This window comes from Cyprinodon variegatus, unplaced genomic scaffold, assembly GCF_000732505.1.
Source record: "Cyprinodon variegatus isolate N-32 unplaced genomic scaffold, C_variegatus-1.0 Scaffold507, whole genome shotgun sequence".
Classification (NCBI taxonomy): domain Eukaryota; kingdom Metazoa; phylum Chordata; class Actinopteri; order Cyprinodontiformes; family Cyprinodontidae; genus Cyprinodon; species Cyprinodon variegatus.
Window position 1 is genome coordinate 369,717 of NW_015150960.1, and position 25,631 is coordinate 395,347.

Consider the following 25,631-nt stretch of genomic DNA (forward strand, 5'->3'; position numbering starts at 1 on the left):
ATATATATATATATATATAAATAATGATTGGTAAATTATTAATAAACCTAAATTGATGTGGAAAACAAATCAAAAGGTATACCACAGACTTAACCATAATGTTTAAATGGCTTAGTCAAAGGTGATTCTGAACAAATTTGTTTTAAATCCTGATTTAACTAATGGGTTTCAGGGCTTTGATAGTTTTCTAGGAGTTTATTTCATATCTGTGGAGCATAGGAACTAAATAATGTTTCTTCTTGTTGGGTTCTGGTTCTGGGTATGCAGAGTAGATTAGAAGCAGAAGACCGTAGAGGTCTGGGTGGTTAATCCACTGACATCAAGTATGTCATGTATTTTGTTGTTAAGCCATTCTGTGAAGTACTTATTTAAGTGTCTTCTCTGAGATACGGGGAGCCAGTGTAGCGTTTGCAGCACTGGGGTACTGTGTGTTCATGTTCTTTGTTTTGGTGAGGACGAAAGCAGCAGCATTCTGGATCAGCTGTAGCTACGTGATCCACTAGGCAGACCTGTTAAGACATTGTTAGAGCATGAATTAGTCTTTCACGGTCCTGCTGAAATGTTAGTCCTTTAATCATGGAGATGTTCTTTAGGTGGTAGGAGGCTGAATTTATCACTGTCTTTATGTTCCACTAAAGGTTCAGCTGTAGAGCCTGATTGGTGGTTTCTAGTTGGATTTACTGAAGCTATGTTAACTATTGAAAACTATTCTTTTGGTCCTTCTAAGCATTTACCCAGCATTTGAATTGGTTAAAAGTCACCAGGTGACATGATAGTAATGTACAGCTGTTTGTCATCTGCATGGTTATGGTAGCTTATGTTGATTATTTATCTATATCTATGTTTATTATTGATCTATCTATATCTATGTTTATTATTGATCTATATGCATCAGTGAAATTCTTCACTGATGCATATAGATAAATGTCATCATATTACAGTGTAATTAAACATTATAAATTCAAGCACAAGGCCAATTGATGTAAAACCAGATTTATTCAGAAATGTATCATACAGTAAAACATTATGGAATATTAATCAGTTAGGGTAATGTTAACAGCGTATCATGCTAACACCTGTATATAGCAGGTGGGAGACCTGCAGGTTTAACTTGCAATACAGATTTTTACAAATAAGCCAAGCCAATTTTCACTTTGAATAAATGATAGATAAAAGCTATTGTGTCACGGAAATGACACCAACAGAAATTTGCTTAACCTGCTGAAGAAGTTTATTTTAAGATGACTCAAACTAAGCCTACTCTACTGACTGCTCAAACTCTCACGCAACCTTAAATGAGAAGAACAACTTATTCTATTTAACGTATATCTATATCATGGTGTGTAATTATAACCTAAATGATTGGTTTTAACCTTCAGAGCTGCAGACCCACTTTGGGCCAGCCTCAGAGTGTGAGGGTGCAGAGAAAGATGATGAGGTGGATGAAGAAGAAGCAGAATATGGCCCTGTTTTAGCTCCGACCTCAGATGACCCTGGATCCACACCTGACCCCGCCCTAAGTTGCACCAGTACTGTGAATTCCAGCCACGCTCAGGAGGCTCAGCGCTTGCACGCCCCATTAGGAATCCAGCTTGGACGACTCAAGCAGGAGACCAGCAGGTATGAACAAAAACAAAGGACCAGCACATGTTTTTTGCAAAATGATACAAAGTGAGGTGGAAACTATTTACTGTGCGTTGAGGCAAATGGAACTTCAACAGTTCATTTCAAACCAGTATTATTAGATTGTTGGTTTATTAGTGGAGCAGAAAGTGATGTCACTCTTAGGAAACAAACACACCTGAAGGCATTTCATAAATGTACGTTTGGTCTGTGGGAAGTTTCCATTTGAGTATGTGTTTTAAGTTCCAATATATAGCAGCTGAACAAAATGTTATTACAACTGAAGCTAAAACTTTGTGACTTGTGCACAGGTGAAACAATTTCAAAAGCAATTAATTAAATAATAATTTCCCAGATATGATATAGAACTTTGTAAAGAATTCCTACAGATTTTTTGAAACACCATTTTTTAAAGTGAATGTTTCATACATTTGTCATTGTATTATTTTGATTATAATTAATAATAATTATTATTATTATTATTACTATTGTAATAATAATAAGGTTGCATGTATCAACATTGCCTCTTAGATGTCGGTGCTATGCATACAGATTTCTAGCAATAGTTAATTTGGAACCTCTTTCTCGGGGTTGTTTTTCAGGATTCAGTTTAAAAGCATTTCAAATATTACTACCATATAAATAGAAAATTGCATTACATTACACCTATAAAAATCTGAAAGCATGCACCCAGGCTCGTTCTGCACACATGTACATTTTTGCTCTTTAGACACATGCATTTTTATCCAATGATGAATTTCCAGGGACCTTTCAGGGATCCCTGAAAATTCATCACTGAATAATCTTCAGATTATTATCGACTGCAGTTCTTTAAGTAATACCCTCACTGAAAACCACATCATTACATTTCCACCTTAAAAAACTTACAGAAGTCGGTTTTAAAAACTAGCTTTTCAGTCACCATACCTTGGGGCTAACCTGACTTGAAAGTGCCCTAAATGTTAGCTTGTGAAACAAGTTTGCAGGCCCTGCTACTCTAGCCAAGGAAAATACAAAACACAACACATTTGCAGCTTGCAGTATGACATAGTAAGCTAGTTTATCAGTTATCAGTGCATTGAATACAAAAAGTGGTAAAATATTGTCATTCTGATCTATGAAAGCCCAAGGAGCTCATACCCCTTTATTTGAGAAGAAATAATTACAGTATATCCAAAATGGAGACGGAAATCAGAGGGAATACTTCCTTAAAAACTTGACTGGAACTGGGTCTAACATACAAGTTTAAGGTTTAGATAAAGGTATTTAGCTCACTTTTAATGCTTAATTGGATCAAAACAGTCTAAACCCAATTCAGGTTCTGCAGTTACTTCAGCGGCTGCCTCAATTATTTATTTTTTTCATAGGCTCAAAGTTATTGATAAGCAATCCCATAGAAGCATTACTGCTTAAATTTCACCCTATGTGTTTGGCAACTAAATAAAAAAAAAAATCCAGAATAGTTCTTATTCTATTAGTAAAGAGGAATATGCTGTTCTAGCTCTAAAAATGGGTCATCATTTACGGCAGTAGAATGTTTTTTCAGATTCAGTTGGATTCCTGTAGTCAAGTACCATTTTTTATGCAGTATCCTAGAATTAGAATTATCCATCAAAGGATGTAGCTCTGTGTTTAACCAAGAAACCAGCCTCATATTGACAAAGTTCTCACTTTTAAAGGGACTGTGTTGTCTAAAGCAGTACACAGAGAATTAGTAAGCCCATCATCAAAATCATCAATTTGTGAAGTGGAATATATTAAATGGTTGCCTCTGCAGTATTGTTCAGTGATACAGAGGAAATAAAAAATGGAAAAGATTCTTTAAAACGTATTACTGCATTAGCTGATAATGATCTGCTAAACTGAAACAATATTAGTTAACTCTGTTAAATTAAGGTTTAAGGTTACTAAGTGTTCAGATAGGGTTATGAGGAAATACTGTTATTTCATCACCATCAATGCAATGTTTCAGCGCAAGATCGAAAGTATGAAGATTGGATAGTGTGGGTCTATGCACATTTTGAACAAAGCCAATCCAGTCTAAGATGGCTTTAAAGGTTGCATTTAATCTGTCACCATCAATTTCAGCATGAATATTAAAATGTCCTGCTATAAAGTCCTTGTCAGCATTTACATCAGATAGGAAGTCTGAAAAATTATCTGGACCTTGTGGAGAGTAAAAAGTTACAAGCAGATGCTTTGTTGCTTTACAATTTGGATGGGGAAACTAAAGGTTAAATGTTTAAAAGAGTTAAAACTATTAATTGGCCTTGCACTGATCAATAAATCAGGCTAAAAGATTGTTTCTACTCCTCCTCAGACATAATTTCTGGGCATGTGAAAATGTAAATTAACCCTCTTGTTGAAGACCGGTTTAATTTATTTTGTGTGTATCAAACTTTTTTTGAGCCTTTGTTATTAATACTACATACTTCTTTAAACATGATTCCCCTGGTCCGTATCAGGTTATAAAACAGTAAAGTTTACTTAACGATTTATTATCTATTTTTGCATCATTGTTAACATGACTGGGCAAAGCTTCGTCAAAGCAAGAAGATAAGACCAAATCTATTCTGATTTGGTCTTATCTTCTAAAGGATATTGTGTCAATGGTCTTCTGGATCATTCAGATGCAACTCTGCAAATCTATTTGTGCTACTGCATTCTTCAGGTTGAGAGAGGTTTGAGGGTTTTCCCCTTGCACTTAATTCAAACAAGCTTAACTAGTTTTCTCTAGTGTACTGTCATGAACTCTTCTGACACTATACTTTGTCTAATACACTTTGTCTTAGATTAAGCTCTTGTGTGTTTCAGTTTCTCTGATCTTTGCAGTCTGACCCAACTGAGATGTCCTCATCTAGGGTAGTTTGGTATCCAATTTAAATGATTTCCACTAGTGAATAATCTCTCTCTATAAAGTGATAGAATTAAAAAACTGTCATATAACCCATTCCAAATTGAAATGCAGCAAAACATGTATTTCTGGCATTGGTCCATTTTGTTCTTCAAACACTAATCTTAAATTAAACACAGTGGCAAACTGCAAAAACCTTTACTTTTGTGCATTTTTTGTAAACTTTATGGGACACTGATAAATTTAAAGTATGGTAAGGACTTTAGAAATAACCTTAGTTATGTTTCAGTAGTGTATGTAGAGAAAGGAGCAAAATATATTATCCGTAAATGTAAGCGTGTCTTGGTAAACAGAATAAGCAGGAGGGCAAATTGAGTTCTCATTTACAGAAAGGGTTGTATAGTTTTTCCAGGACTTCAGTGTCTGTCAGAAAAAAAGAATGATGCTGATTTTTCTGGCTTTTAGAGATTTAGCCAGCATCTAAGTATCATGAGAACAAAGAACAAAATGTTCTGTCTTTTACAGACTAGCACAAAGTCCGTGGGAGGAACCAGAGACGTCTCCCCTCAACCTATTTATTTATAAACACTCTGCACTGAAAGACATCAGATCAATTTCTTTTTAACATTTTTCCATTTACCAGAAAGGCTTTTTGCAATATTTCCTTAGCAGTTAAGTTTAAACAGTAGGACTGTCTGATGCTGATATCATACGAGCACTAACAAACTATGATGACAGCCTTCACAGAGAGCAGGCTGTCAGCAGCAGAGATTGATCTGAAGTTAAGCTGTAACTGCAGCCTGAGGCATATTCCCATGTCTAACGGTGATGAAGACGCTGTCTGACATAGGACCTGTCTCTACCAGCCTTATGTGTTTTTTTTAAAGCAGCTTAAACTTTAAAGAAGCATCATCAGCCACCACACCGTTTGGTTTGAATTGGAGGTGGGAGTCCTTCTCCAATATTGCAATGGCAATTGGAAGATAATAAGGAAATTAGGAAATTATGTTCATGCAATATAAAGCCTATTTGAAGTATTTTTTCACAAACTGTTGTTAAAAAAGAAAAAGAACATGTTATGGGCCTTATGTTGAAGGGGCTACAGTAGTTCTTGTCCAGAATTGTAACTTACACCCATAGCTAAAACTTGCACATGATCTGGATCACTACCTATTTTGAATGAATTGTTAATTGTCATGGTAAGAAATTTTCATAAAGTCCATTGATAAGTTTTCAATTGATCCTGCTAACAAACCAATAGTGTTCCCTTTTCTTGTGTTTTTGTCCTTAATAAAATAACTCAAGACTTTTTGAGCCTGATGCTGAGGATGTCAATAGTCACTGTGGCCACCCTCTAGTTTAGTGGGGAACTGCTTGTTCCACCAAATGTGCCTATCTCACAATTTTAGACAATCTTTTAAAAGAATATCCTGTATTCAGATAATGATCTGTATCATCACCAAAGTTCAACGGATTGCTCCTTGGCATGAGGGAAACCTCTGATGAAATTTTATTTTATTGAAATTTGTCCATGATTTTTCAAGTTATCCTGTACACAGACAGACAGACAAACTCTCCTAAAAACATAAGCTCCTTGTCGGGGATTAAGAAGTATGGCCATTTGATTTAGGGCAGCATTTCAAACATTTCATTTGACTCAACCAACATCAGAAGTGGAGATCTGTATGCCCTTTGAGAAGGGCTCTTTTGAAGATTACCTACTTTTTACAATTACCACTAAAACATATCTGATATTGATTTCAAAACATTTCATTTTTACAGTTGATAAATTATATATACATAACTAGGTAACTGCAGAAGGGAAATTTCTTTAAGATTTTTCAGCCTAAAATAAACCCAGAAACCTTTTTCCTTTTTCCTTATTACCTCACCAATGTGCCTCTTTGTTTTGGTCCACCACCTAAAGTCCTTCTAAAATGTGATCTTTGCCATGTTAGCTCATGTTAGGGGAAAGATCTCTGCTCCAAAATACTCAGCCCTCCTGTCAACAGCTAAACCAAGACTTGTTTATTGGACTGAAAGCCAAACAGACTTAATTTGTCCCTGCAGGAAACAAAGTGAACTACTCTAGAGGGTAGCTAAAGATGCAGCTACACTGCTTTAGAAACCCATTTCATAGATCTATTTTATGTTTGAGTCTTTACAGCGGTATGGTAAATCATACTGTAGTAGCGGATACTGAAATTAATAAAATATAATTAAGTGTTTATGTTTACCCAGAACAATTTATTCTCAAAGTATTAAAAAGAGAGTTTCCTGGAGCATTGAGCCTAAGCTCATCCCGAAATCAAAGCAGGATATGAGGCTAAATCTGGTTTTATGCTTATACAGCAGTTTGAATTTAAACTGAAACAGAATTTCTAATAAAAGCAGCAGTTCCAGGCTCTATGCCCTAACCTCTAACCTCTGCCACTACCCAACATGTGAATTAAACATTCCAGTGTTGTAACCCTTTTGAAGATGGATACTTACTTCAGTGATACCTATACATTTAGTGCAAAATTATCAACCTTACACAAAACTCCTAAAAACATTACCTATTCACAATTATTTATGATTCTGCATAATTTCATCTACCTTATTCAGACTCAACAGGAAACTTAAAGTTTCTCAAATGAATACCAAAGATTATTATTTTGTTTACACAGATGTAAAAGATTCTTTTTTTAGATGCACAGCATTGCATTTTGCTTGAGGATATTCTTAAACAGAAATAAAATGGAATGCTGCATTTTCAGAAAGAACAATACAAAGTATGTGTTAGCCTTCTATTTTAGGTCTGTTTACAAGGTCTACTGAGCTCATTGGTGGAGAAACTCAGTGTAATGTGAATCCCAGCCATAAGGAAATAAAAATACAGCAGGAGTAATTTGTATGTCTGTAATGGAAGGTGTGAGGTTGCAGGTTTATTTTTGTTGGCATATTTCTTTCTTTTTAAAGCCACTGGCTTGTGAAGAAAGACATCAATAAATTTGTATTGCAACATGTTTCTTAATGTGACAAACTTGTACTAACAGGTTGTTTCACAGAGAAGAATTTGTGCCCTCCTGGAAAAAAATAGATGAAACAGCCAACTGTCAAAGCATGTAAAAAAAGGCAGTCTCTATATTTTCATTTAGCATCATTGAGGTGAGGGTATGTTAAACAGTTTGCTATTATCATTTCCTCTAAGAAACGGTTAGCCCTTGGTATGAATCTTTCATCAAGGTCCTGAAGAAGAAACAATGAACAATGTAAAAAAATTAGGACCAAAAGATCAAAGCACTGGCAGTAAAGCAGTTGCTCTGCTCTTACAAAGATTTCCACTGAGCAACAAGGAACTAATTTCATTGTGTGTTTTGGTGTTTTAATGTTTTTATGCCCAACACTTTGTATGCTGCTGTCTTAATGCTTGAAAAGTTGGCTTGGCTAGTTCTACAGTTCATGCAAAGATCAGCCTGAAACCTGATACTTTTTATTTCTGTTTAACTATCCATCCATTGTCTTCCACTTATTTGACATCTGCCTGTAGGGCTGATAGGGAGGAAGGGAAACCCAGACTTCCCTCTCACCATCAACAGCCTCCAGCTTATTCTGGGGGATCCCAAGGTGCTCACAGGACAAACAGGATGTATAATCTCTCCAGCAGTTTCTTACCTTATCTCTAAGCCTGGCATCACTCCTACAATGCTTTGTCCTTCCACCATTCTCTGAGTGTACAGATCATTTGTTGTCTTTTTTAGAAATTAACACATTATGCTCAGTCATCAATAACATACTTGATCCGTATATATGATGGATGGCCGGGAAGAGCTGTCCATCAATACGTTGGGCAACAGACATGGTAGAATTGAAACATTAACTGGAAAGGCTTTGATTTGTGACAGAACGGAGGATGCATGGGTTAAGGAGTCTTTAAGAATGAGCGGTACGGACCACACAGAGAGGAAGCTCATTTTGGCTGCTTGTATCCAGGATTTTTTTTCTTCCAGTGATTATCTAATTCTAATTGTCATATGACGGAGTCGTGATGTTGAAGATCAGCAAATCCAGGGGTTTAGTTGTTTTACTTTCTTCACCATGACAAACATTGTGGACACAACAGACAAAGCCCTAATTTGTCTGCACATCCCCTATTTAATCTTTCTATCACACTTGAACAAGACATTAAGATACTGAAACTTAAACTCCCTTTAAGAACTTAACTCCCTTGAAGCAAAGATCTTTACCAACCCAAAGGGTCATTTCACTATTTTTGGTCAAGAACAATGGCCAGGAATAGAGCTGACTCTCCTTCGTCACATCGCCTCAGTCAGTGAACCACCAAGGGGAAAACTACAGTAGAGATCAAGGCCAGAAGAAGCTAACTAAACTACTTCACCTGCAAAAAGAAAAGATCATATCTTGAGCTTCCCAAACCAGACATCCACATCTCCGCCACTACACCTTGAATTCCTGTTTGTGAATACCACAGACAGGATCAGGGCAAGCTACGTCCATGGCATACGCAAACGCAAACTGGGAACAGGATCAGCAGCAGCCACACCCCCACACTCCCTTCTTTCATTATTATGTTATTAAATGAACATTGTTAAATATTATGGGGGCTTTCTGTTGGTGCAGGTTACTGGAGGAACTGTTACAGAAGGAAAAGGAGTATCAACATGTCCTGAAAGCCACGCTGCAGCAGAGGACTCACGACTTGGAGCTGATCCGAGTTAGACACAGACCACCAGGTGAACTCCCTGACTCACTGTTTTGTCGTTAAGACATATTTTTCCTTTTAAAGTTCTTTATTACATCCTGTGTTTATACAGGGTGAGTCAGTCTGCTTCCTGTTCACATGAAATCACCCTTTTACCGATAGGAATCAAAAGTACATTGAATTAAATGAAAGCCCCATAATTAATTATTTTCTCCTGAATTAATGAATATTAAAAATTATATCTTTACCCGAGATGTTTGGAAAACAAACTCTATCTTTTAGAATTGTCCAGAAAAACAAATAGATTTAGCCTTCGTAAAAATAGTTACTTATTAAAGCATGTCAAAAAAACGGTTGTCTTTCTGACATTCTTGGGCCTTGTCTTGGTGGATTTAGAAGTTCAGTTATAGGCTCCAGAAAAAAAGACTGCACTTTCTGTAAAGAGGTCTTGAGGAGGGATTGATAAGCCAATCAACAGCAGCCTTACAGAATGGCTGAAATGTTCCTTCTGTTCTTTTCTAAGACACTTCCTAAGCAAACCTACAACTATTAAGTGGTTATGGTCAATGATTTAGAGAGCCTATCACCTTAATCCTATAAAATGTTTGAGAAGGTTTGAGAGCCAGGCAGCTTACAGACATTTACATTAGTTCTGTAGGGAGGAATTGGCCAAAGGTAGTTATAGGTTTAGGAAATGTGAGAAGCAAGAAGAATGCCCTAAATTTTAGCCCCAAATCCGTCAACACACTAACAACAACTCTGAAGTTGAAAAAATTTAACAAAAAAGGTATTTTATAAAATCAATTTTCAAACATTTAGATATAAATTATAATAACTGAAAGTAGTCTTGGCCATTTTAACTGGCCAGAAGCAAAAAAAGTGTTGTTTGATGTAGTGTCAGACTAGAACATAAAGATTATATCTGTTGATTATTATTATCAAAATGTTAAATCATAATTTTTAGCATATTAAAATTTTTCTTCTCTTGAAAAGAGAAAAGAGGTAAACAGCTCAATTTAAAAAAAAGCTCTCATAAACTTAGACACAATCTGATTTAGGTCATGAATTTATAGTTGGAGTCTGTCATTCATTTGAAGTCATGAAAGGTTTGGGAAGAACAACAAGATGAGACTGTAATTAATAAAAAAATTGACTTTTCAGAGAGGACCCATTGTGTAAAGATGAGAACCTGCATGAATAAATGGATAAATTGTTAAAAAATGAACAGAACATGGGAGGCCAAGACTGTAATCCTCCAAGAGGGAGGAGATGAAATAAGAAAAATAGAAATAAAAGAAAAGCTTAGACACTAAAATACTCTTGTCAGGATTTAAAAATGGAAAAGGTTATACAAAGATGAAAGAAAGTTGAAGAAACCTAAATGTGCTACATTTTTCAGACATTTCACCTCCCTCAATCCTCCACGTCTCAGCAGACCATGAGCCAGACAAGCTGCTCACTGATTGGCTGAAAGAGCAGGGGGCTGATCCAGACACCATCGAAAAGGTGGATAATCTGTAGTAATATTAAAAATCTTGTCTTTCAACTTTACATCATTGTTGGGTCTTTTTTTAACAACTGTTTAATCTTTGGGTTGCAGTTTGTGATGGAAGAGTACACACTGACTGACATTCTGAGTGACGTCAGCAAAGATGACCTCCGCTCTCTTCGTTTACGGTATTCACACAACAACCATTAAAAAAACACTAACTTTCAGCTGTTTGACACTCAGCTAAAAAAGGTGTTTTCTTAAAAATTGTCTTCCAATAGAGTCTAAATTTTCCCTTTGAGGTTGGATCAGATATTTCTCAATGATTTGTAGCATATTTAATATGAGTTCTTATATAAAATCCCAGTAGACTTTATAGTTATCAAGGGACTGTAACTTACTTACTGTATATCTGAACGATTTTTAGTTTTTTTTGACGTTTTTTTTTTCTACCTGCTCAGAGGCGGAGTCCTTTGCCGGATCTGGCGAGCCATTCAGCGACACAGAGAGCGAGAGAGGCTGACTGCTGACAAACACTCCAAAGGGGACGTATAACTGCAAGTCTAGCTCTAATTTCGGAGGAAATATGCGCACATTGACACATTACCAGCCCTACAGGGCCGACTTTTTCTTTCTCCTGCCTGTCTCCTTTGTGCCTTTTCACACTGACAGACTGAATCCATGCAGAGTCCTTACTGATCAGACCAAAGCACTTTAGTGCGGGCACTACTGTATGTATTTTCATGTATATTGAAATGTGTATTAGGAAATTTTACAATTATGGAAGCTGAGTTCTTTGTTGTTGTTTTTTTAGTATTTCTATCATATCTGAAAAGCTACTGTTTGTTGAAAGTGAGAACATTAACAGGTCTGTGGTTTGACCCTTTCAGAGAGCTCTGGTGCCTTAAATCGCTCATGCAGGTTTTGTAGATTAAATTCATTTAGGTTAGGGACATTCTGCCACTTTAAGCTAAATTGAATCTGGCTTAAGTCTGAGCAGCTCCAATTAAATGCTTTTTCTGCACAAATAACAACCAAAGGTTTTAAACTAAAAGGCGATGTGACCTTTAAAGAATACGTTTGTTTTAAATCCAGCCCTCTAGTTTTTGTGGTGCAGTGAGCATCAGTTAGAGCCTTAATTTATTTTTGTCCCAACTCTCAGATCTAATCTAAACCTGTAATCTGTCATTAGGTTTTATATTAAACATCTGCAGGGAAAGAGTTGCTGGACGTTTGTTTGGGCATATCAACAGTTTTGCCGGATGGGGTTATTAATGAGAATGTCTGGCATAAAAAGACATGAAAGATTGTCTTGAAATTTTTTGCTGTTTTTTTGAGAGTTTAATTTAAAGTCGTAGGGAAGTCATATTTGAATGTCAAATCATTCTGGCTTAAACATGCATATAAATGTACACTTTATCAGAAAATATTTTAATTCTTTCTTAAAATCTGTGGCGGTTTTTTCGTTATCTTATGCAGGCCAGTTAGTTGTACGACAGCTTGTGAACCTAATTGTAATTGTAATCTGGTGTGTACTCTCCTTACCTGTTTCCAATTATTGAAAAATTTAAAAATAAAACAGCCATATTATCGGGAAGAGAAATATGTACCTTCACATGCATTAACCCAGTGGTTATGAAACTTTTGTTGCTTGGGCTCTATTTCTTTTATAAGAAAGGTCCGTCACACCTGCATGGAGCAACATCTCAAAAACTAACTGAAGTAAATTATATATTGCAATAGGTGAACTAGAATCTCTTTAAATCATAAAAGTACTACCTTTTAAAATGTAATTAAGTTTAACTGTTTATTTCACTGTATACATAATTGCTGTCAATTGAAGAAAAAGTGAACTAGATATTTTGTTTTAGCTTCCATCCTTTGTTTGAATTCATTGGAGCGAGTTAACCAGATGATAAAAGGTACAATCTCATCATATGTTCATATGTCTACGATACTTTTGGCTTTAATAAGCAAGGAATACTGATCAGTAATGGGTTTAAGTTTTATTTATTGTGTTGTAATCAGGTATGATGTACTTTACCATGTCAGCTTGTATTAGTTATGTTATACAGTCTACAGATGCACCAATCAGGTTTTTCTGATACTGATACCTGGGCTGAACGTATTGGCCGACATCCGACACCAATCCCATTGAACTGTTGAATTAACCAAACTTTATATCTCTTCATGTGAGTGAAGTCTTTAGCCTTGACATAAACATTGTTAGGAAAAGGACATCAAAAGAAAAATACACTAGCAAGGGGGAAAACACTTTCTGTGTCAGAACGTATGTGGCAAATTTATTTCCATCTTGTCTTATGCGGGTTTACATTTCTTTTTCAAAAAAGTTAAATAAGATCCCTAGTGACTTGTTTGCGAACTTGTTTGCAAAATTTGGAAGGTTGCTTGTATTTTTTTGTTTCCATTAAGATGTTGTTATGCAATACTTCAAAATGCACATAAATTTTATTAATAGATATTTGTCTGATATATAGCTTTAAAAGAATTGAACTCTCAAGGTCGGACATTTATTTAATTTGTTTTGTACCTCTCCCCCTTGTGAGTACAGTATCGTTGAACTGTACTGATCAAAAAACAGAACCAAAAAAACTTTTAGAGATGCGGGCTCAAGCTAGTTTGAGAGGCTCATTATCTTCAGTCACATGAACCCTGTACCAATAAAGTCTGAAACGCCGCTCAGCACAGAAGAAGCCGCTAAAAGCATAATAAAATGCAATAAAATTCTCCAGTCATCTGGAACACGTCAGATACATTGATATATGTTGGAGATAAGTCCTGGATAAGTTACACATAAGTTATGCACAAGTTACTCATAGGTTTTGAAAAAGATAGACACCACGACTTATGAGTAACTTACACCTAACTTATGTCAACGATCAGATAGCTTACCTGAGCCTACGCTGGCATCTGGAAATGTTGGGCATGCTCAAAATTCCTCTACGTACTTGACGTATGATGACGTGTGCCACCAGCATGCTCTTATTTTTGCAAAGCGTACCCATAACTTATCCAACGTATGCCAGCGTTTTTGCCAGATTTTCATACGTCAGGCATACGCTGGTTAAACCATCAAGGTGTGACAGGTACTTGCACGAGCGATGCAAACAGCAACTTTTTTATCAGAGCATGCACGAGAAGAAATGGGCTGGTGTACAGTATGCTCTCACACGCTTTAATAGGCGTTCCCTCTCGGGAGCAGGTACAGGGTTGTTTGTGTGCATTTTTTTTTCTAAATGTGAGAGGACGGGTCTTTTCAAAAAGTTGCAAAAATCCTCTGCTATACCTTTAAGTTGAGGTGTTTGGCCATAACAGACTTGAGTATTCTTCAAACTTGCTAGTTTGGTCTGAACTGAGAAGTTCAGGCCTGGTAGCATCATGTTATGTAGCTGTCCCTCTATGAAGGACACCAGTCTGTCCTGTGGCTTTTGCTACTGGAGGATCTGCTGCACATTACAGAACAGATGGCTACATGGAAAGGCAAGGACATTATGGGGAAATATTGCAGCAGTATCTCAAGACATTAGATATGATGTTATGTTTGAATATAAATGCATCTTCAGAATAGACAATGAACCTAAGCAGGTCACACATTTAGTCTCAGTGTCTCCTGCTGTTCAGCTGGAATGATTAAACATTCCCCCGTTAAGCATTCATGCTGTACGTGAAACCAAGCGATGATCTGTACACATTTTCACCTTGAAACAATGCTTAAATAACAAACAATTTTTTTTTTATAGCTGACCTTGAGTGCATTCACATTGTATTTACCAGGAAGCTGCTGAATGTCAAAACATTTATTTCCCACAACAGGGAAACAAATAATTAAAAAAAACAACATGCTGACATGTTCAGACACTTTCAGAAGAGCATTCTGTTGATCATTTTGCAGCAGCTCATGCATCGTTGGGAGGATACAACAAACGGCCGACTTGTGTCGTAACTGTTCAGTGGAAAGATTTGTCCTCACAGAAGGAGTAAATTCCATCTTCCTCTGGGCATGTCATTAATTCCTGGATGGAAAACAGCCCAAAGTTTCATGCATGAATGTGTGCACATTAAAAAGTGTGACTTAATGAATGCTGTTTCTAGTGTAATAGTCAGTGGTCACAAAACTATTATAGAAATATAGTCCATGTGTCATACATTTATAACTCTTGTCTTCAGCTGTCAATGCTTAATGTGCTGCAATAAAAAGCATCCACAGTCGTGTCCTCATTTAATCCTCGGGTGAAACCACAGACCCAAACAAAATTTAAATTTATCAAAATTACTTATATTTAATAAATCTTCAGATTTGTTTGGAATAAAATGAAGTTTTCTCAATGCACAGATTATAAGCAAACAGAAGTGTTTTAGTCGGGATAAAAAGACTGAAGAGATCCTAAGCCTTGTGTTGTTCACAGGCCCCCTTCTTACGCTCATGACATACCTTGACAGATATTAACTACTTATTATCGTCTTTTTGTTTGTACGTGTGTAATTTATTGGCTAAAGCAGTCTTTTCTCCTGTTTTTTCTTTTTTGGTTTTGTTATTTTTGTTGTTATAAATCATTGTTTGTCTGCTTTGCAACTGCAATAAACTTATGAATGTTCTCAAAACTTGGCTGTGGGCTTCATATTTCTTGTCACTTTCTGTGCAAAACTCAAGTAAAAATATATAATTTGACTTCTAAGACTTAAAAGTCTCCATGAAACATAAATTACCTATTCTGTCATCTAGTACATCTATGTGAAAAAATAAATTCGATAACTGAAATGAGATGACAAAAGGTTTCTGTCTGTAAGCTACAAACGGTTTTTCTCCTGCAGCAGAGTCATTTATGTACATGTTTTAACATGGCCTGCATTCCTTCCATCGGTTTTATTTCCATCTTACTGATCCACCCTGTTTAGATGATTGTCTGACACCTTGAGTGCAGAGGGAAAGTTAAACAGTTGTTAGTAATTGATTATGCCTATTTATAGCTTCTCTCCAGGCGATCTTCGCAATAATTCTCATCTTTTTTAAAAGTACTTCTAATTTTGGAAAGCAAAAATACAAATTAACCATGTGATTTCTTTGATCATTTAATAAACTGCCATCACGGGGGCTTATGGAGAACTTATTTAAGGGAGAAATGGGAGTTGTTGTTTTTTTTTTTCTGTGTTGTTATGATGTGTTACATTTACATAGCAACTGGGAAGTTGGGGGGATGTAATTTTCAAGGTGATTCAAGTGTGCAGTTTGCCAATTTTGGACAGTAGTATCCATGGTTTGCATATAGCCATTATAGTCACCATTACAAACATAACATTTATTAAAACAGTCTTACTTGGTATTTTGTGCACATTTACACTGATGAAACATCTTGCCTTATCTGGATAGTAGTACGTATATAACAGACTGCATTTTAGTTGTTGGATAGACATTAAAAGTAAAAAAGCTTTACTACTGCTAGAGCAGGTAGCAGCCATAAATGCAGAAGTCAGCCATGGCCTTGTATCAAAGCAAAAGGAACAAATAATTAGCAGTTCGCTTTTCACCTCCAACGGCTAACTTTCTATAATAAAAATCCTTAAAACTATCACATTTACAAAGCAGTTGTAAATACCTCAGATGGTTATTTACATAGAAGTCTTGAGTTATTTACAGACAGTTGTATACAATTGTATAGTTTGGTTTCTCAGCAGTAATATCCCAAAGTAAGGATAGGTGGTTTATTTTTTTGTAAAAATGATTTATTCTTTTAAAAGACTACTTAAAAAAAAATGCACATGCACAACCCTGTACCAGCCCATGAGAGGAAACGCCTTTTAACCGTGCGTGAGTGTGCATGAGCCCATTTCTCCTTGTGCACTCTCTGTTTAAAAGTTGCTGTTCTCATAGCTAATACATGCTTACTGTGCTCAAACGTCCTTACAGTAACCCCTAAATACCTCAATCACTATATAGAGTGGACACTATATAGTGGACTTTATAGCAAACCCAGTTAACTTACCGTTCAGACAGTTGATCACTGCTTTTTGCTCAGTTGGTCACGCAACTCCTCCTTCACTGCGCAATATCTGCACCATCTTTACTATTAGTCACTGCTGTCGGATAGATACAGCCTGCGGTGACAGCAGGCCGCTGTGACAACCAATCCCATTATGCTTTCCGAGGAGAGCTCTCAGCACAATCTACCTCTATAGAGGCCTTTTTTTTCTCTTCATACACTTCGTAGACACTTTTTCTCTGTCATTTTCAAAGAACCGCTGTGAGGAAGCTGACCTTCAATGACTGGCTGAAACCGTAGCTCACCACAGAAATACACCTGATAGTGCGCATGCGCAGAAAAAAATTGATAGCTGGGGATGAGCACATAGGATGGCCTTATGTAAACATATCACCAGAATGACTGACAATTAGGAGGACCACTTATTTGATTAGCCACCCAGAAATAATAGATTGTCCTCTATACCTTTAAGTAAATAATCTAAGTACTTTTGACACCTCCATATTCAGGGTGAAGAGACTGTGTTAACTTTTGCTAAAATTTTGCCAACCAAACAAACGGTTTACACTGATACTGGGAGGCAAATTTTCTCCTTTGTTATGGAAAGCTCTGTGTTTAAACCTAGAAGCTCTGTCCCTGATTCTTTCCTGAGAAGAGATCACTCAGAACAAACACATTTAAATAAGACTTTACAATGTATATGCATTAAATGACTATAAAACATGACAACAGATTTAACAGAAATGAAAGACCAGATAGGTTGCAACAATACAATGATAGAGCTTACAGTCGGGCTCTCTTCATCCAGTAGTTGGCATTGAATAATGGTTAAAAGAAGCATCACATCTCCCATTATTATATCATACACATATTGTTTGTAAATGAGGAGACATCACTGGCTCTAGTCATATTTTAAGAAAACACACTGTTCTAAATGCAGGACAACCCAATTGCACACTGACAGAGCTCTCTCTTCTTAACTTCACAAACTGCTGGGGAAAACACCAGCCTCAACACTAACAGCCAGGCATTAGGGCTCACCAAGCACGTAAATGAATAATACAAAATAATCCTATATTTTACTTACATCCTTTAAATTAAGGTTACAAATATGTTTGTGTAAAACTTTCCTTGAATATTCAGCTTAAAGTTAAATTAAATGTCATTAGTACAATTTTGTAGTTTTTACCTGCCTCTATTATGCCACTGCAATGTACTTTCCTCTTTTTTCCTTTAATATGCTCTGGTTATGCACACTTTTTTATAAAAAAAAAAATCCTCTGTGTTAACAATTCAAATATGATTCTGTATGAGAATGAAGGTTAATTACTCTTCCTGTTTAGTCACCTGGTATTACTGATGGCTGAGTAAATTATTAAACCTGTTCTCCATGCCTTGCATGAGAGCTTTTTTTTGGCATTCATTAACCTAACTGTTTGTTATTGCTTTTGAGTTTCTTTTTTGAAAATGAATGGTTTTATTCAAATAAACATTGAAACTTAGATAAAAATGATTAATTCATCTTCAGCAAATTTGAGTTTTTTTTATTGGGTTCAAAACAACATTAAGTACATGAAAAGTGTATCCTATCCCAATACATCTGAAGTTATTTGTTTGATTTTAAAATTATAATTTATTTTTTAGTATTGTATCTTCAATAAGACTAAATTTAGTCTTATTGTTGTTTTCAGGTATTATATACCTGCAAGAATTTAGTTTTGGGGATTTACTTAAAATTAAAAAAAAAAAAAAAATTTTTTTAATAATTTTAGACCTTACCATGAAAAAAAATATTTGACTCAAAACAAATCTCTAAAAAAACACAAATTTTAAAATGAAAATTTGTTTAAGTCAAAGAAATGAAACCTAAGCATTTTGTAGAAGGTTGTTTGGATTGTTTTTTTGTTTTTTTTAATGGCTCATGTTTGCGTCACCAATAAGGAAGTAGCCCTATCACTTCATGGTCTAATTATAGATTCACGCAAGAATGTTGTGACAAGACTTTTAGAGCACCTTTCACAGCGTTGTAAATACCTTGGCTTTCCATTGATAAATATGTCCCATGTCTTGTGAGAACTAAAGGGAAATGTTAAATTTATATCAACTAAAGTAGATTATATGCTTTACATTTAAGTAACAATAAATGAAAGAAGTCTATTTGTTGCCATTTTTATTCATAGGGAACATTCACAGTGCTGGTCTAGTCCATGGATCAGTCCAAGGATCCGTAAGACTGAAAAAAAAAGAAATACTTTTACCTTCAATTTTTGTGCAGCATTACAGTAAATAAAAAACGTATTCACTATACCATATTATGCAATGCATAAAAGCTGTATTAAACGATCATGACAATATTTTCTAATTCGATTTTATTGAGCTCTTTAGACTAGGCCACATATTATACAGGATTGTTTTGAATTGCACCAATGTTACAGTGACCAAGAATTAAAAAAAGATGAAGAAGAAAGTCTCTTTATTTTATTTGACAGGACCAACAGCAGATTATATTTCCCCTTCTGGGATGTTTTGGGTTTTTTTTTCTGAGATTGCAGGATTTTTTGTGTGTTTGTGGTTTTTTTCAGAGATTACAGTGTTGATATGTTGGCAGCACATTTCCCTGACTGTGTTACACTTACCGTTTGCGGAGTCTGTTGTTCAGAAGATATAGGAAATCATTCTCTACGAGCAGAGTTTGACCCTGGACCTGCGGGTGAGTCATTCTACTCATTCTTTTACTATAACTCTTTTTATCACTGAAGATTCTCAGTCATCCAGGTCATGGTCACGCTTGAAAAATTCACTTTAGGTACCTGCATATGAAGCTTTCTAGACTTCACATCCAGTTGCCTAAACTGAACCTTTCAAGCTTAAACTCATTTCTTTTCACTTTTGTATGAATACTGGTTACTTTTCTCAATAAAATATGCATGATAAGTATGTGGTTGTAAATAAATCCTTCTTAGCTTACTCATGTTTTGATTATCTCTATTATAATTACCTGTAAGCATATAATGCCATTCAATGATCTTTATGAAGAACATCAAATGACTCATGGGTGAAACTAATGAGTCAGATATTGTAATCTGAATATAAAGAAAGGTAATTCAAAGGATTAAAACAACTATGACAACACTTTTTGCTAAAACTTTATTTGCAGTCATAAAAATGTGCAGATAACGTTTCTCAGTAACTTGATCTTCTTTCTCAGTGTCAGAGGTTGGTATTTCAACACAGAATGGCATTCAAAGCTGTCTTGGGATGCCAAAGTACAACCATTTTGCAGTCATGTTAAGGTTGGATCAGTGATTACCAACTTGTTTGTTCTCTCATTCGCTTTAGTAATCTGAGCAGCATTTGACACACAGTGATTATTTTGCACAGTACTGAAGCCATACAGACAAACAAGCCTCAGATTTACAGGCCCAAGCGCATCTTAAATGCATTGTTAAGCAATGTTTCGGTAGGTTGACATATTCAAGAGATCTTCAAAAAGAACCGCACATTTCCATATAAGAAATTAGTAAAGTCCAACAAGTGAACATTTGGCAGTTTGCTGATTTATAGCTTGAAGGAAAGTAATCCACTTATGTTCTTCTGCTGTTTTTGTTTTAAAATATACTGTTGTTTTTTAAGGAAATAAAAAGCTTCTGCACAAACAGCAGAGCTGATATCATGACTTTTGGCCTAAGCACCAGTTTAAAGTGCTGATTTTTCTTAAGTAGGCTTAGAGAAAGCATTTTAAAGCAAAAACTGGGGAAAAAAATGGTCCTTTATGTGCTTAAAATATGTGTTTAAAAGTTGAGCAATTTAGAAGGTCAAGCAAAAATGTAATAAAATGTCGGCTTAATCTATTTGATGAGGGGTGGTAGGGACTTTCCACATCTTATTCACTTCAGCAAAGACTTGTTTTTAATCGCTGTTTGGACAACAGAAACACTGCACCCCCTGGTGTAGCTGTTTTTCTAATAACTAAGGGCTCCTCACAAATGTTTATTGCAAGATTCCCCTGCTGTCAGAAATACATTCTCATATTTATTATTTGCATTTTATACATGTCTTGGAAATAAAATAAAAACATATGAACTGCTTACAGGGTCACTGGTGCTCATGAACCTGTAAAATTAAATTCCAGTCCAAGGAGTACACGGACGAGGGTTAATGAGCGACGACCTTATGGGAATTTTTCTGTGGTAACCATGAGTAGAGGAGAATGATTTGAAGTGTAGCACCTTTTAACCCTTAAACAAAAGTCTAAATATTGTTTTCTCTTCTCACATTTCAAATACCAAATCATTTTGTTATTCTATCAACAAAGGAGTATAATTACCTGCAATTTAAGATTGCTTATGCACCTCTATCCCATTCTCTTTCTTGTCTGGCATGGAGTTGGCATATCAGTCTGTTTTACTTCACTTCAGGCCATCTGACCCATTTTGGATTGACTACAGGACGAATATGACTTCAGTAAAAATAGAATAAACATGTTGAAAAAACAGCAACAAAGAAAGTGGGTTTTATCAATTTCTTTTTTTTTCTATTTCATCTTAGATTTAATTGTAGATGGATTGGTCTCCATGTAAACAGAATTGAAAGTAGCGTTTTTTTTCTTTCTACAATTAAGTTAACCTGGATTTCATCAAAAGATGGCTTTCTAGGATGCAATGTTTAAAGTGATAACAGTGGATTTCTTTTAAATTTGGTGGCTGCATATCTCATCTGCCCAGTTTGAGTGAGAATTGGCTTCAATAATGGTCAACAGAGAGTGTTTGCAGCCACTGTGATAGATTTAAAAATATTATTACATTTAAAAGGTTTTCTAAAGATGTTTCTTTGTAACCATATTGGTTTATCTTTGCTTTAAATTCTGTCAAAATGCAGTAACTCTTGGAGTGAAGCATGATGTTGTCCATATCCAAAGTACATTCAGGTTTAAAGTAATTCCTCAATTCAATCTTCTTGCTGGCGGTTATATAATAGGCCCGATCAGAGGCTTCTTTTGGATGTTCATATTTTTTGAAATTCTTAATTTTTAATCATAGTTACACATTTGTTAAGTAGAAACATGCCCTTAAGTTTTCCTTAAAGCTAAAATAAAAATCTTTCTTATTGGTCTAAGTATGACAGATCTGTTATGAAAACCCAACTTTCTTTTCCAAAGAGCTTTTGTGAGAGAGGTAATGAAGAATTAGAAAGTCCTAATGCTGTGTATGTTATCATGTTGACCTGAGTATAAGATGCAACATGTCTTGAGGTAAACCACAAGTTTTGCTTTTCAGTTCATTTCCCTCACGATGACATGTTAAAGATCTCACCAATTCTTTCCTGGTTTATAATGAACAACATGGTCATTCTTTATCCAGCCCCTGGGAAGTCCCATATCTTGGCCTATATAAGAAGGGAGCGCAGCACATGTAGCAATCACTGAAAACCTTCAGACCTGTCACACCTCTTCAGCTTCTCTCCAGTCAAAGTGAGAACACCGGTCGAGTGAGAATGGAAAACAGAAAGGCATGCCTCTTTGCAGCTCTCTGCTCACTCCTTATCGTTGCCAGCTTCATCGACAGCTCGGAGTCAGGTGAGAGAGAAATTCGTTAAATTACTAACATCTCTGTGGTGGAAAAATCAGGGTCTAAGGGTAGGACGATAGGACATGAAGATCTGAATCATCAGTGTTTGTTTTGGGTTTTTTCACAGCGAGCTGTTGCATGAAATACTTCAAGAGGAAGCTCCCCTGCAAAGCTGTGAAGGGTTACAACATTCAGACCATTAATGGCTCCTGTGACATCAATGCCATTATGTGAGTAATGACCCTAACTTTCAAATAGCTGTAGAAATACTTTACAATTTTAACAATGTAGCTGTTAAGGAGAGAAATCAGTCAACTACTGCTTTTATCTGCACTAAATGAGCTACGCATATAAGTTCAGATCTTTTATCATTTCAAATGTACTGCAGCAAACAGTTAAAGCAACCCTCCAAGTACACTAAGCTTCCTATAAAAATTTGAGACCCCCCAAAAAATCCCAAATACGAATGAAAGCTTGTTAAAGATTTACCAAAGACACTGCGCGGGTCCAGAACCAGCTCATTCATGTGGTTGTTCCTGTCCTGTTACAGCTTCCACCTCAATGGTAGGTTCGTGTGTGCTGATCCTTTGAAAGTTTGGACCAAGAGAGCAAGGAAGTGTGTGGAGTAAGTCAATCCAACATTCCTTTCTTTTGTGTGTCAGTTTTGATTATTTAATTCCTGTTATTAATTTAACCTCTGCTGTTCTTTGCAGTGAAAGGAGAAGGAAGGTTGAACGTATCCTGGGAGAAAGAGACTGAAAAACTTAACTCTACAGCCTGGAGCCAAAATTACTGAGGAAAATAAGAGAAATTATATTTAAGCTTCTCTTAATGTTTTGCTAAAGGTTAACAGGGATTAATGGGAATATTGGTTAACTGTGACCTATTTTATTTGTTCTGTTTCATAAACAGGAATATGTATTATTAATAATACCCCAAGTAAAGCTTTAAATGCTGGGCAGTAACCTCTTGGAGGTTGATATCTCTGTTTTTTTTGCTCTAAGCAAAAAAGAAAAAAAAAAATACATTTTTAATAAATGTCTAAAATTAATTCAAGCTTGTTTATGTGCTTATGTTACCCTGAGGCATCTATTGTTGAATAATAAAAGGTGCTAAGATAAATGTTTTGTTTTTATTTTTTTCAAACAGTAATGTTTTTTATGTGATTTAATCAAAGAAAATGACATTCAAGTCTGAAAATAAAGTAAATAAAAAAATACAAATATAACAGCTGATGTAAATTGTTTAATTAATCATTACCTATAGTAATACATAAAAAACACAAAATACACAGCCTTTGGTCTTCTAAACTAACTAATATTTCCTTTAATATAATTTGCTTGAGTCTCAGTTTGCACCAAATATTATTTCCAACAATATGCAAAAAAATATAATCTGGTTGAGAGAATGCCATCCAAGAGAAAATACCAATTTGGCTAAACATCTGGATTTTCACCAATAAAACCATCATATATTGGGGCGCTTATCTCTGGAGAGATTTGTGTGAAAATGGTGGAAAGAAACATAAACATACATTAAAAGGCTGCAAATGAAACGAGTAAAACTATATAAACTATAACTAGAAAAGAGATAAAACATGTTTTCTATTCTCAGTATTGCTATAATTTATACCATCACTAGATAAAAATGTTTTTCAACATTATTGGTCCAAATAACTAATCATATCTTAAACATTAATAGTTATAAACAAATAAAATACACATGTACTATATATATATATAACACTATATAAAATGGGCAACTGACATATTTCTATGTACAAGGCTGGATTAAGAGTACAAGGTTCCTTGGGCACAAAGTGTCTTACGCCCCCCTCTTTTTCCCCTATCTGACATACCTCTGTATAGTTTAAGCTGAAAGGGTTTATTTCCCCTTTAACATGTATTTCTAAAAAAGTCTTTGCATAAAATCACCTGTCTCAGTGCATCTGTGCTTCTTCAGTTTCATTTCTGTCCTTCTGTCTTTCTCTTCCCAAGTCTCTGTCTTCTCTAGGGATCCCAGACCAGTTCTACAGAAGGCCTGTCCTTCTGTAGAACGGGTCCTGGCCCCTGTTAGGGCCCCTGTACTGAAGATATAATACCAACAAAAGATCTAATGATTATATGTGCTGGAACAGTCATAGTGACTGATAGGTAATTTAAACCTACTAATTGTTTTTCTTGGCAGTTCTGTTTAGATTCTGATTTTTAAATTAAAGTGATAGCTTCAGTTGTATTGAGATAATTTAGTTTTAATCTACTAAATGTTATTTTGAACTCAATAAAAAAATTCAGTAATTGTCATTAAAAAGTAAAAGATATAAAAGATTTCTGAATAAGAAAATATATAATATTCCAAAGAACTGCTTTTACATCTTTTAGCAGATATTTATTGAGAAACTGGTAGAGTAAGTTCCTTTTTTCATAGTAAGGGAATTTCATTTTCTTTAGATAAAAACAACTTTTAAGATTTTCTAAAATATGAGTTTCTATCCTAAAACAGCCTACCAACATAACAGCATAAAGACAACAGGTGTGTATATGTACATATGGTGTGTATACAAAATACAAATTGACTCCGTTCTTGCCCCCAAGAAAATATATTCTAGATCCACGACTGCCTCGATGGCAAGAGGAATTTCTGTCACTACAGAAGCCAAGACTTTATATTTTACTGGAAAGGACTTAGATTTCAGAAAATTAACATAGTTATACATATTTCCCTTTTCATCAAAAGAGTACAATTCGTTTAACATAAGCTTTTTATATTACCAGTAATATCACCATTGTTGCAAATCAATTATTTACGTCGTTAAAAGTTTTCTGTGACACAATTTCCAAGAAAATAAAAGCCAATCGATAGAATTTTATTAGCCTTAAAGTTAATTTAGAGACACCAATGTTGCAACCTATTAAAAAGACCTGAAGATTAACATGAAGATTCCAGCAGTTATAAAATTGTTTTATGACAGTGTGAAGTCAGTAATTAGTCCTGACAACCTTGCAGATCCTGCACAATAGCACTGTGGCGACACCATCTGGAATGCATGTGAATGTACAACTTAAATCCAGGCTGGGAAAACATTGCATGATTTCTGCAGACTGAACCCAAATTGTTATAGGGTTGTAGGGATGCTTTAAAAGTCTAGAGCATGGATTGTAAGGGCTCCTAATACTGCTTTACTGTAAATCATAATACAATACTTTCAGGGCACTATATCCTTAATGGAAATGCCTCTGAGAAGCTTGGAATAGAAACCTGCAGAAGCTCAGCCTGCTTGAAAAAACAGTACCTTTATGGTCATTCTCAATCCTGTTAATAGAAAAGGAACCATTCAAAATTGCTTGATATTAGGCTTTGTGGTGATATTTGATGTGGTATGGTTGATGTGACC

The 25,631-nt window shown here is 35.4% G+C and overlaps 2 protein-coding genes across 2 annotated transcripts in view; both read left to right on the forward strand.

The window, feature by feature from the left end:
- The window catches only part of map3k15 (mitogen-activated protein kinase kinase kinase 15), a 41,545-nt gene extending 29,466 nt beyond the window's left edge, over positions 1-12,079 (forward strand). Inside the window, 5 exon segments of the mRNA XM_015390649.1 lie at positions 1,382-1,620; positions 9,101-9,213; positions 10,582-10,688; positions 10,783-10,859; positions 11,133-12,079. Of these exon segments, the coding sequence (XP_015246135.1) occupies positions 1,382-1,620; positions 9,101-9,213; positions 10,582-10,688; positions 10,783-10,859; positions 11,133-11,226 (630 nt within the window). The 3' untranslated portion in view covers positions 11,227-12,079.
- A 9,997-nt stretch (positions 12,080-22,076) lies between these two features.
- On the forward strand, positions 22,077-23,333 carry LOC107094808 (C-C motif chemokine 20-like). Its single transcript, XM_015390655.1, has 4 exons — positions 22,077-22,245; positions 22,365-22,467; positions 22,788-22,862; positions 22,951-23,333. Exons 1-4 carry the CDS (start codon positions 22,164-22,166, stop codon positions 22,994-22,996), a joined length of 306 nt encoding a protein of 101 aa, XP_015246141.1. The 5' UTR covers positions 22,077-22,163; the 3' UTR covers positions 22,997-23,333.
- The last annotated feature ends 2,298 nt before the right edge of the window (positions 23,334-25,631 follow it).